The sequence below is a fragment of the Strigops habroptila genome, chromosome 5 (assembly GCF_004027225.2).
Source record: "Strigops habroptila isolate Jane chromosome 5, bStrHab1.2.pri, whole genome shotgun sequence".
Taxonomy (NCBI): Eukaryota; Metazoa; Chordata; class Aves; order Psittaciformes; family Psittacidae; genus Strigops; species Strigops habroptila.
This window is the reverse complement of record NC_044281.2, coordinates 20,949,199-20,961,362: the sequence shown is the minus strand read 5'-3', so window position 1 is coordinate 20,961,362 and position 12,164 is coordinate 20,949,199. Positions and strand designations below refer to the sequence as shown.

The 12,164-nt window shown below is 38.5% G+C and overlaps 1 protein-coding gene across 1 annotated transcript; it reads right to left on the bottom strand.

The window, feature by feature from the left end:
* Positions 1 to 7,570: 7,570 nt before the first annotated feature.
* SPC25 (SPC25 component of NDC80 kinetochore complex) lies at positions 7,571 to 12,108 on the bottom strand. Its single transcript, XM_030486377.1, has 7 exons — positions 11,712 to 12,108; positions 11,474 to 11,631; positions 11,318 to 11,383; positions 10,367 to 10,507; positions 10,110 to 10,214; positions 9,356 to 9,454; positions 7,571 to 8,308 (listed from the first exon to the last, which is right to left on the bottom strand). Exons 2-7 carry the CDS (start codon positions 11,625 to 11,627, stop codon positions 8,175 to 8,177), a joined length of 699 nt encoding a protein of 232 aa, XP_030342237.1. The 5' UTR covers positions 11,628 to 11,631; positions 11,712 to 12,108; the 3' UTR covers positions 7,571 to 8,174.
* Between the last annotated feature and the right edge of the window lie 56 nt (positions 12,109 to 12,164).

The window sequence follows — 12,164 nt, the reverse complement described above, 5'->3', positions numbered from 1 at the left end:
GAAAGTTATTTTGTGTTTAATTCGGTTGGTTTGGTTTTGTTTGTTTGGGTTTTTTTTTAATATGGAAAATAATGATTCCTCGTAAAATCTCTGGAACCAATCAGTATTGTGGGCTATTTTAATTTGGAGACACTTTCATAATAAACATAAATATTAGGAATGTAGTGTCGGTTTTCTTCTTATTTCTGTGAAATGCAAACAGTGTTTTCCTTTGCTTTAGCTGAAAGATTGTTATCCACATCACAGGCTCCAGCACTTTTGGAGCAAATCCAAGTATGTCTTTTTGACTTAGTCACTGCAGTAGTTTGTGTTATTTCTTATATAAAACTGTAACAGTAAGTGTTAGAAGGACAAGTTCTCTCTATAGAAATTAAAATATTTTTAGGAAAAAATAAAAGAAAAAAGACATTTCGCTAGGATTCCAAAAGTAAAATTTTTAATGTTAATAATTTCTAATGTCCAGCTGGACCCACTTTGGAAAAGCTGTCTTCTTTTCAGTCTAGCTGGTCAGAGTTTCTTAAAAGTAGATGTTCATTTAGATGTTTATGGCTAAACTGTCATTCTGCAAAGCACCACCTATTAACCACTTCTGGAAGCAAGAGAACCACTCTTATGCAGTGGTTCTCCTAAGAAAAAGCTGCAGCTCTTGATTTTGCCAAGGACGCTGAATCTTTCAGACTTCTTCCATTAGAGTAGACCAGATCTGCTTGCTTAGTTATGATAGGATTCTATGTTTTTTCATTACTATGAAAAGGAATAGGTTTTTTGGGGGGGGGGGGGTTGTTGGGTTTTTTTTTAACAAGGAGCTATCCATGTGTAGCAATGCACTGAGCTGGAATTGCTTTCATACACTCGCCAAAGTAAAGCCTGCAAAATACGATTGTCAGGCGGGCTCTGATGCAGCATGAAAAGGTGATGAGGAAGCATTTAGAAATGGGATGCATTAAAACATTCCTACAGCAGAAAGTTGATGCAACGCTGATTATGTAAGAATCTTCACACATCAGCTGAAGTTTTGCTCTGAAGAGAAGTAAACATAGAGATTTGCATTCTGCTTAAAGAACTAATTACTGTAGTTATTAATATGTCTCCATGATAATACATAAAGAGAAGCTTGTAGTGCGTTTAATATGGCATTTAATTCTGTATTGAAGAGAATTATGAAGAGATTTAATATGTGGAAATCTGTCCAGTTGTATGTCTAACATCTTTTGCTTCCTATTCTGCATATATGCCTCAACTTACATAGCACAGGGACAGGCACTGTTTACAGAAGATGGCTTGAGATAATGTGAAAAAGAGCAAGAATTTTTTGATGTACTGCCTTTTAAAGGCCCCTCTGTACAAGAAACACTGTGGTTCTTAGATGTTGATGACAGGTGGTCTGTGCTGCTTTAGAAAAGCTAAAAGGTGATGGCACAGTCTACTGTGGTACAGAAGGTGAGTGAAAGGAATCCAAATGTTTTAACTGTGCCGGATGGGCAGATTGCCACATGACACAGTAGCTCATCATGCTGTGATGGACAGAGGCTGGAAGCTTGTGTAGGAGGGATTCTCATTCCACACTGTTAGTCCTGGCTCTGCTAGTGTGGGTGGAAGGTTGCTGTTTCCCTGATTTCCGCTGGCTTTTTTGGTCACCTTTGTGCCCTGTTCTGCAGGATGCTGGTCTTGTCCCTTGAAAGGACAGGTTTTACACTGCTTACCCTTGTCATTGGTTTACCTTCTTCAGTGGATTTTACAGAGCAGGATGCCAATTTGTGCTCAGGTATAGAAGAGTGCAGGACGGTTGTCATATGGTTGTAGACTGTTTTCCACAGAGTTCTCATGCTGGGGAATTTTAGAATGTGAACACACTCAGAAGGTATGAGTGATGCTGAATGTACATTGGTATGTGGCATAGGTGTGAAGCTGGAATGCACACTGGGCAAATATGCCATATCTTGACTTCTTACCAGTTGCTGTCCTCCCTCCTAGAGTGTAAAATCCAGAGACTGCAGTTCTGTAAAAAGTGAATTCCAATAATTCAAAACCTATTTGTGCAAAGCAAATTGATAAAATGATAACTATTCATTAACTAGGCAGAATAATGGTGTACTTAAAGCATGTGCCATGCCAGGCTTATCTCTGCAGAGCTCTGCCAGTAGAAGACAATAGTGCCCACAGGAGGCTCGCTCTTGCAGGGAGCAAGGATAACGCTCACTTGCCCTCCAGCTCATACCTTAGAAGGCAGCTTTATCACTATAGGACAAAATACACTTGAGGAAGGTGTTTTATACCAATCTTCAGCCCTGAGTCTGCAAAGCCATTGATGATTCTTGTAGAGGGATTGCTTGAATGCAGAGTTGTGTGCAACACTGAGGTGTTTGTAAGGTTCTGACTTTCAAATATAATAGTTTAGATGTGACACAGAACCATCAGCTTTTAGTCACTGGAAAGTGCAATATAAAATTAGGTACTGCAACATAGTTGATTATTGTCGTTTTATCTGTAAGAGCAGCATGACCAACTTACAATGTTAGTGCTATAGTTCACTAATTAGATGAAAAGATAATGTACTTTTTAAAGCTGCCTGCTGGCAACATATATTTATATTCCCCAATTAATATCTTTTCCTAAACATCTGAAAAACAGCACTGTACCTCTGATCGAAGTGTAGAAAATACTACACAGGTTATTTTTCACTCTTTCCAAAATAGAACTGAGCAAGGCTCCCATACAACTGCATGTCAATAGCATATTTTGCTATATTTAGGCAACTTTATGCAATCTCCACACATGAAAAAACCATCCTTAAATTCTAAGGTAAAATGTGAATTCCTTAGTTAAAATTGCATTGGCTCCCTCCTGCATTAACCTAACTAGCTACTTACTGTCCTGTCTGAGCTTGTTTTTCAAAGATAACCTCCCTTTTTAGCTCCAGTAATAGTCATTCTAATTACTCTTGCTCTCCTAAAGTATCTTTGAAAGAGCTGCTTCTTACCAAAAAGGCTTGCTATTTTACAGTTATATTTGTGTAGTCTCTCATCTAATTTTAATTTAAACTTAATTCAGCCATAGTAGGTGTTAGTGTATCTCATTTTTATATGCAGTTTCTCACTGAACAATCTCCAAGTGAGATGAGTGCCCATAGCTGTTATTTTATGGGACAACCTAATCCATATGTCAGCTCCAGAAAAGGATTTGCACATTAGTAGTCTAAACTGCTTAAAGGTCCAACATTTGGTCCTTCAGCAATGTTGAGGAAGTGATGGCCTGAGTTGTGGTACCGCCTGGACCAGGTGGATGTAAAAAGGAACCAGGACTGCTGTCCAGACTAGAAGCAGCTTCCACCAAATAAAGAGCATGTGAATCATTCGATTGCTCATAGTTAAGCTATGATGGTCTGCGTTACTCTAGCAACTAGTCCAAGCACCCAGCACAGACAAAGCTATTTTGCATGGGAGAATTTTTATATAAGAACTCATCTGTAAGATTTGACAGGTAGCTGCTATAAAATGAAAACTACATTATTCAGGAGAGGAAGAATGGATTGCTAGCAATGACATCAGCTGCCACTGGGGTAGGATTAATGCATGATCAAAAGCAAGATTGGATGCAAAATTTTAACACTTATTCTGCACGAAACAATACAGTTGAGAGATGATAGGAAGGAAACTTCAGCAGGAGTAGCTGAGGAAAGCAGACCAGCTTTCTCATGTAAATTGCATGAGAAATTGCATTGGTTGTAAATTTGGTATTTTGATTCATTGCGATGCCATTAGCAGAGCACTTGTTAAAAGTGGTCCCTACTGTAATACAGTCCCAAGCAGACTTGTCAGAATTATGGGCTAGAGCCTAAAATGACAGGTAATTGCTGCAGAATTGCAGTTGACAGCATTGAGGATTGCATGTCAGAAGAGGTTTTCCCCTCTTTCCTTTAGAAACATGATTTTATCAGATGACTTGTCTGCCTTTGCACTGAGTATAGGAAATGCAGGCTACTAAGTCATGCTGATACTGAAGACTAATGTTAAAAGAATACAATTACCAATTTGATGCATTATCTTTCCATTAATGGGGCTATGTCAGACATGGAGTTAGACAAGCAAGTTTATCTCATTAGCTTCATTTGGAAAGTTAAGTGTTAGTTACTTGCATGTTTTATTTTTAATCTATGAGGTAAACATTTACATGAAAGTATTGTGCTTTAACTTAGACAGTACACCACCCATGAGGTCACCACTGTTATCACTTCTACCTACTCCTCACTTAGCCAAAAAGTTAACGCATGCAGTCTGCTCTTAAATGCCTGGAATCCTTTATGATAAATGCCATCAGTGTAACATAGGTGTAGCATGCTTCTAAATCAAAACTATAATGATGTATAGCTGATGTTCATTCAACAGAATTGTTTCTCTGTCAAGCCAGTTAGTCCAGCTGGAGCTCTGGTGCAGAAGATACTGGGAAGTGAAGAACTCAGCCCATGATTCAGTAGCCAGTGCAAAAGAATCCATTGAGGCAAGTCAGTCAAAGAACATGTTTCCATGTAGAGAGTTATCAGTCACAAAACAGGTATGTCAATAGCAATTAGCATTGTTCAACATGCTGTGACTGAAGAGGAAGGAAATAAAATTAACACTAATTGTATCTTCTTTCAGTTCATCATTTCAGTGCATAGCCACCTTAACATATACATAAGGTCATACAAAAAAACACTACATGCATGGTTGGAACTAGTTGATCTTTAATGTCTCTTCCTACCCAAACCATTCTATGATTAAACACTATTTTTAGTGTAGTCTGTCAGTTTCCCTCATAACTTTTGAAGCTGTTGCTCAATTAGCCCAAATGTGAAAAAGAGATTGTGTTGTAGCTATCACTTTTCTTACAGTTTACTAAAAATCATCATCCAGGTAAAAGAGAGAAGCACAAATTAATGCTCCACACTGGAAGAAGGGTAGGCTTTAGCAGCAGCCAAGCAGAAGCTAAAGTAGCATAACTCAGGAGTGATGCTGGCTCTCATCCATGAGGGAGACTGTAAAGAAGAGCTGGGATATTGCAGTGAAGAGAATGGAACCATTGAAGGACAAAACCACAGATGTGTAGGAACTCAGGCTTTATTGCCTCTGCTTTTGCTGGAACAACTTGTTTCTAAACTCAAGATTCAAAGGGTTCTTTGTATATAATTGTTAGTGATGAGGGATAATAAGAAGGACAAAGAGACGGACTCTCACTGGCAATCAATCAGAGTTGTTCCCCCCAGTCTTCCAGGTATACAGTCCTGTTTCAGCAGTAAAACCTGATGTAATTGGATTGCAGCTATTGTTTTCAAAAAGGTAAGAGTATTACCGTAATTATTTAGTATAGTTTATTCATATTGTTAAAAAATATACTGTAATCTGCCTGTGGGACCAAGTGATTTATGTGTGCATATGTTTGTTATATTGGGTTCAGCAGGGCTTTTAAAAAGTTATAAATCAGTCACAAATGAGTTCACAGTGATTTGAGTATTGTAATGACAGGACTAATTTAGACAATTTCAAGGTATTGAATAAATTCACAGTTTATTGAAGCATTAGAGAAGATGATAAGTAACACAGCACAATTGGAATATGACAGAAACACAGCATAACTTCCTTGTCTGTCTTAATTTTCACTAGTGTAGCCAGTACTTATTTGTTTGCTTTTCAAAATAAGTCTAGCAACATCCAAGAGGGTTTGTGAAAATTGTCAACAAACTCAGCTTAGCCACCTCCACCCTTGGTTGAGTAGGTGTGTAATAACTGGTTAGCCAGAAGGACTCCAGCTAGCATACAAACAGCAATTGTGATAAATTCACTTAATACATACCTTGTTATTTGAGCGTGTATTTCCAACATCTAATAAATTCAAACTTTTTTTTTTTTTTAATTTTTACATTATGTTTCAAGACAAATTTGCTGAGGTGCTGAGCACCAGTCAGTAGGGCAGTTTTCTGTATGGTCAGCATTAGTTGATGGCCCACATATTTCAGGCTTGACCTAAGTACAGGTCAGCAGTTTGAAAGGGAAAGCAATGTTCAGTGGGCAAACTGATTTATAAAAAAAGAAAGGCCTTTAGTGACCTTCACTAAAATCTATGACTGCCTTAAGATAAACCTGATTTTGCTGATAGATAGAGCACTAGCACCAACTGGAGGGGGCTGGTTGATTGTATGTCATGGTCTCTAAGCTGCATATTCCTTTTTTGCTCAAGAGCTTTCACGTATGCTCTTTGGGCATTGCAGTTGATATTTGTTTGCTAAATCAGTACTCTGCGGTCCCAATAATTATATCTGTTGGGTCAGTATAGTATTATCCTAGTTGTCCTTTGTTATTGAATATCACTGTATCATGCAGCTTCACAACAAATAGAAAATTCCAAACTGCCACAAATCTAGGTGTGTGAAATTCTGTAAGCACTAAGTCCATTCAATAACGGCACAAAGGTTTTAAGGCTTTTAAGACAAATCTTCAGCCAGCACAGAGGCTGCTTTAAGGATGTCACAAGTCAGTTTTACTTCATATTTTATAATAAGCAAAGAAAAAAATCTGCTGCATATACTTTCTTAGCTTTTACCTGCTTTTTGGAATGCCTGGCTCTGTTTTAGAGGAAGTAAGAGCTGCATCTGTAAGCAAATATAAGCAGGTTTATTATTCAAATTCCAGAAAGAGTTGTAAAGGTTAAACTACACACGATAAACACTTCAAACTTTATTTCTTGCCTTTGGTATATGCACAGAGTAGTTGCAACCAGGCACACCATCTTTTCTCGCAAGTAATTCCTAGGAATGTAAATTCCAATGCAGTCGTTGTCAGATATTTTATGTTCTGTACATAGCAATCTTGGCACAGTAATTTTGTTAGACTCAATAAACCAAGAGTCATGCTTGGGATGAACAAGAAAACAAAATGGCAGTAAGCCTGAGCATGTGTCTGTTACTCAAAGTGCGTTTCAATTGTTTTAATTAGAAAATATTAGAACTTTAATACTTTTTCACAGGGTCTTCCAAGTGTTGGATATTTTTACTCTTTACATCATTAGTTTTCAATTCAGGTGGTCTTTCACTTCACTAGAATTTTCAGTACTGAATTTAGCATGATTTTATTTGAACTATGTTATATTATCAAATTAAGAGTTTTCTTTCACGTTGCAGCTGTCCATTTAAATATTGTGTGGAAAGGAAAAGGCTATACAAATAAAATATAAAAAGAATAGTTCTAATCAAAGCTGAGTACTGTGGCAGTAATATTCTTCTTGGTAAGCTGCAAGATACATGGATTATTTATTTGTAACTACTGTATTTCATACTTCAGGTTTTGCCTTAAGATTTGCAATGACAATAGTCTGTCACTGCAACATGCTTTATGTAGTAAAGCAAAATGACTAGTCTCTTCTAAAGCATGCCAAGGCTTGTAATCTTATGAGTGTTACTTTGTCACTGAAGTTGAAGTTTCAGGCCAGCTCTTCTGCTCAGCGAGGTGTTTTGGGAGCCGGGAACCTTAGCACTCAGCAGGGTTCTATTTCAGGTCTCTAGGATTTCTCATCAAATCAATACAAAGTTTCTACCTGCTCCTGTTAAAAGCTTTATTCAACAATAACATGTACATCAAATGGTTTTTTTTACTAAAACAGAAACAGGCACCCAGACAATAATAGACAGTAAAATATATAGGTTGACAGACCAAAAAACCCCATGATTTACATACATGAAAATGAGCAATAACACTGGAGAGTACAAGATGGTAAAAATTAAGATAGTCACCTGTGACACAGGTAACTGCACTAATTGCTGAGCTCCGCTGCATCATTTTGGTAGGCTTCAGGCCTATTCCAGCCACACACAAACCTGAAAGATGCTTTTATGCATTTGGAAGAGACACATATATTACAGAAAGTACTTTTTAATGTCTTCCTGGGTTAGCTAAATAGAGGTCATTACATCGTTAAGTTACTTGCTACTAGATAAAAATTTCCATGGCTGGAGCCATTCAGTTAAGCAGATAGCTATACTATTATTCGAAGAATGATCCAAAATGTCTCCACATAACAACGGACTAAAATACCATTTTCATTATTTTTCTTTATTGAGAAATAAGACATGAGTAATTACATACTTTCACAATAGGGGAAGAAAAGAAAAGAGTGCTGTACAGCTAGAGAGGTATAAGCTTGTTTTATGTAGACTGTTTATAAGATAAAGCAATGAAAGCTTTTCTGATGTTGGCAACAAACACAGAAAAATTGTTAGTTTCTCTCACTTTGAGGTGGAACTCTTCTATGCAGTCCAGAGGAGGAATACAGGAAGTCACTAAAACAACATGAATTTCCAAGAGATTAGACTATTAAAAAAAAAAAAAAAAACCCAAAAAGAAAAAAAAAAACAAAACAAAACCAAACCTATATTAAGTGTTTTTCCACACCTATGGAATAGAAATGCAGTTTATCTTTGTATTTTTAGCTTCCTTCAGTATTCTTTTTTATTAGCCCATTAAATCATTTTCTTTCAGCAGACAAGGCCTAAAACACCACTCAAATTCTTTTTTCATTTCTAAGCCTCCCGCTCAGTGCTGTGCTCCTGCTTGAATTGTTACAGCAATTCCCAGTAATCTGTAGCCTGCTCAAAAATTGAAACGCATTCCTGAACATTTTTGTTGCTCTGCAGGCAGGCACATTGAAAACTGGTGTAGCCCAGCATGTGATAAACTTTTAACTTCAGCACAGTTTAGACTTGAATTAATAAAAACAGAAATCTATTCAGTCCATAGGCATAGCAAAGCAACAGTAACATTCATCTAGAAGCTACTCAGCACAGTACTGAAATTACTGCTACTGTTCTTCCTAACCGAAGTAAGATCCATGTTGCAAAAACAGCTTGAAGAGCTGAAAGGCCTGCTTACAGAGGGGGAATGGTGGATTTCAAGTTTTAATCTTTCTCCTATGTCAGACAGCTGTCAGGGCTCCCCTCAGTAGTGGGGAACCTAGTTTCTCCTGCCTTCTAGGCTTCTCAAACAACTTGAACTATGCCTGTCAGCATAAACACTCACTTTAGCATAAAGGAAAGAAGCAACAGACTACAAACTGACACATCTGTTTCCCTGTGCATCTCTTCTCTCTCCTGCTTTGTTTGACACAAACAGCAACTCCACAATTGGAGGGGAGTGAAGCAGTTGTATTTTCATATACATTAACAAGAGAAGCTTCATTTTAAAAAAATATTACTATTGCTAAATTTTATCACTCAAATTGGAAGATAAAGGTTACAACTAAATGGCACTTCATTCCCCTCGCCCACCCCCCTTTTTTTTTTTCCAATTAGGGGCAGCAGATTCTGCTTAAGTAATTAAAATTCACATACCTTCATAATCTCCTTGTTCATTTATGGAAAAGGTACACACATATGGTTTGTCGGGATCTTTATGGTCAATGTGTCTGAATATAAACTGTAATTGTTCATCTAAAGCAAGTACAAACACCACCATTAACCTCTGCTGGAGAGTCACAATGATGACTAAAAAAATCATAATGTGAAGATACAGTTTCAATTAATATTTTTAGAACACTTCCAAGTTAAGCAACCCTTGTCTCTTTGAAAGACAAATGCATTTTAGTATCCTGTATTTTGCCATTTGAGAGACAGTGGTAATACCTGGACTAAGACAACTCTTCAGTTGTCAAAGCTAGGATGTTCTTCACTGCACAATCCAACATTAACCATTTTGTATCACTGCACATAAAATCATAGAATAGTTAGGGCTGGAAAGGACCTTAAGATCATCTAGTTCCAACCCCCCTGCCATGGGCAGGGACACTTTGCACTAGACCATATCGCCCAAGGCTCTGTCCAGCCTGGCCCTTGAACATCGCCAGGGATGGAGCATTCACAACTTCTTTGGGCAACCTGTTCCAGTGCCTCACCACCCTCACAGTAAAGAACTTCTTCATTATACCTAACCTGAACTTCCCCTGTTTAAGTTTGAAGCCATTACCCCTTGTCCTACCACTGCAGTCCCTAAGGAAGAGTCCCTCCCCAGCATCCTTATAGGCCCCCTTCAGATACTGGAAGGCTGCTATGAGGTCTTCACGCAGCCTTCTCTTCTATGGAAACTTACTGTGAGTTCTGCATATCTCCAGTCCAAGCCTCTCTTCAAAGAATGCTTTCAACTTGCATAGTTGTTCCTCTCTCTCCTTAGTGCTTTTGGGTTTAGAAGCTATTGCTAGAATTTTAAAAGCCACCATAAATATCAAAGTAAAGGTGAAACAAGCACATTAAAAAATGTTTGGAACAGTAGAAAAGCCCATCAAGAACAAGTGTTGAAAACAACTCCTCCTCTAATTAAGAAAATATACTCATCCTTTGCTTGCTTACTTTCTTTCTTCATCTGTTCTTTAAGCTCTTGGATGCTGTCAGTCAAGTCCTTCTTTTGCTGCTTTTCTTGATTAAGGGTAGAGTTTATTTCTGTCAAGTGCTCTTGATTTTCTGATATGCATTGGCTCTGCTGGAGCATCTCTGAAAGGAGGCAAGTAATACGAACTTATACAGTTGATTAATTTAGGTCCCTGCTATTTAATACTCATCTGTATAGTTTGAGATTACTTATTTGAGTAAAACCCAGTTAAATGCATGCTACCTCAGATGAAGAGTGAAGTTAGCATAATTATACTAAGAGCATCAAATAAAAGCTGAAAGTTATTCAGAAGAGAAGCTACTAAGTAATGGGCTTCTCTGATACTTCAATCAGATGCAGTCCGTTTCTGGTGCCAGCACTATAGTCATCTTCAAAGCATGAGGATGGTGGATCCTGTATGCAGGCAAATAATTTGACAGAAAGCGAGGAATGGAAACACAGACTGAAAGTGGAGTTGCAGTTATTTTTATCTGATATTCTCAAGTTTAACTACAAGTTCAGAGAAGTTAATCCTAGACTGATAGGCTGACTGTACTCTATTACTAACATGGAAGAGGCATAAGTAACCTCACAATATTTAACTTGACTGAGCAATTTAATTTACTTTGCCTATTGCAGTCAGCAAGTTCTGGTACTTTGTTGTTTTAAATATTTAAGCACCAAGACCAGTATACAGAAAACTTTTAACAGACCTTTATTTATTTGCATCATGAATGAAGTTTTCCAACAAACTGCTTTTGACTTGCAATTTACATCCTGTACCCTAACCAACCAAATACGTTTGCTTTTAATTCTATCTTCATTCTCATGTTGTTTGTTACCTTTTAAAATGGGAAGTTAAACATATTATTCAGCTGTATTAAGTTAACTTTAGAAATATTAGACATAATAAATCAAACACCATACTGTACCATTGCTATACTCCTGAATTTTATCAATCATCAGGTCCCTTTCTTTCAGCTTCTTGGACCATTTCTCTGCAATGGAAAATTATTTCAGTTATCTGAAGAAGTTTGATGATTAACTTTGAAAAATTTAGAGGTAGGAGGAACATAGAGCCTTTTTACCTGTAAGTGCTTTTACAAACTCCTTGCATGAATCTCTCAGTGCTCGAGTCTGAGTGATTTGTTCAGTGACACAAATGCTTTTTAATTCGGTGCAAAACTCTTTAATTTCTCTTTCGAAGAAGGTTATTCCATCTTCTACTTTTACATTGGTCATCGTGCTACAACAAACATGTCAGTGAGTGAACACAGTGCCAAGACACCCAAGCCAATTGCAGCAGATTACAGTTACAGGACAAACCTTCAGGGCTGATTTTATTCCTTCAGGTTGTTAAGACCTTCCCGTAGGTTGTTTGTGTTGTTACCGTTACCGCAGTAAGCAGTTAGCAGCGGGACCTGCGTTTCTCCTGCTGCTCCACCAGCGCTGCGCCAAGAGAAGGCCCTGCGCCGTGCTGCCGGCAGCCGCTCCCAGGGTCCGGCAGCACCGCGCCTCGCCCCCGCCGAGGCGCTCCCACCCCTTCGCCGTGCACCCGCGGGCCTTCCCTCTTTCTCCGCCGGACGAGAGGTTGACAGCAGCGGCCGCGGCGGTGCACAGCTGAGCTGGGCCCGGGCTGGGGCCAGGGCGGGCGGCGGAACACCGAAGCCGCCGTAACCATCAGCTTTCAAACCCACAACGTCTTCCCGCCTCCCCAACAGCTGCTGTCTAACTGGGCACCGCTTCTGCCCGCCTGGCAAGAAGCGCGCTGCTGATTGG

What these genes read in the sequence shown, in the direction of transcription:
- SPC25 (XM_030486377.1), bottom strand. Translation starts at nt 11,627, where the DNA reads ATGACCAATGTAAAAGTAGAAGATGGAATAACCTTCTTCGAAAGAGAA. An exon ending in GGAGATATGCAGAACTCACA is followed by an intron (nt 9,455 to 10,109) that starts GTAAGTTTCCAT and finishes TACTTGCTTTAG; the next exon opens with ATGAACAATTACAGTTTATA. An exon ending in TGAACAAGGAGATTATGAAG is followed by an intron (nt 8,309 to 9,355) that starts GTATGTGAATTT and finishes ATGTTGTTTTAG; the next exon opens with TGACTTCCTGTATTCCTCCT.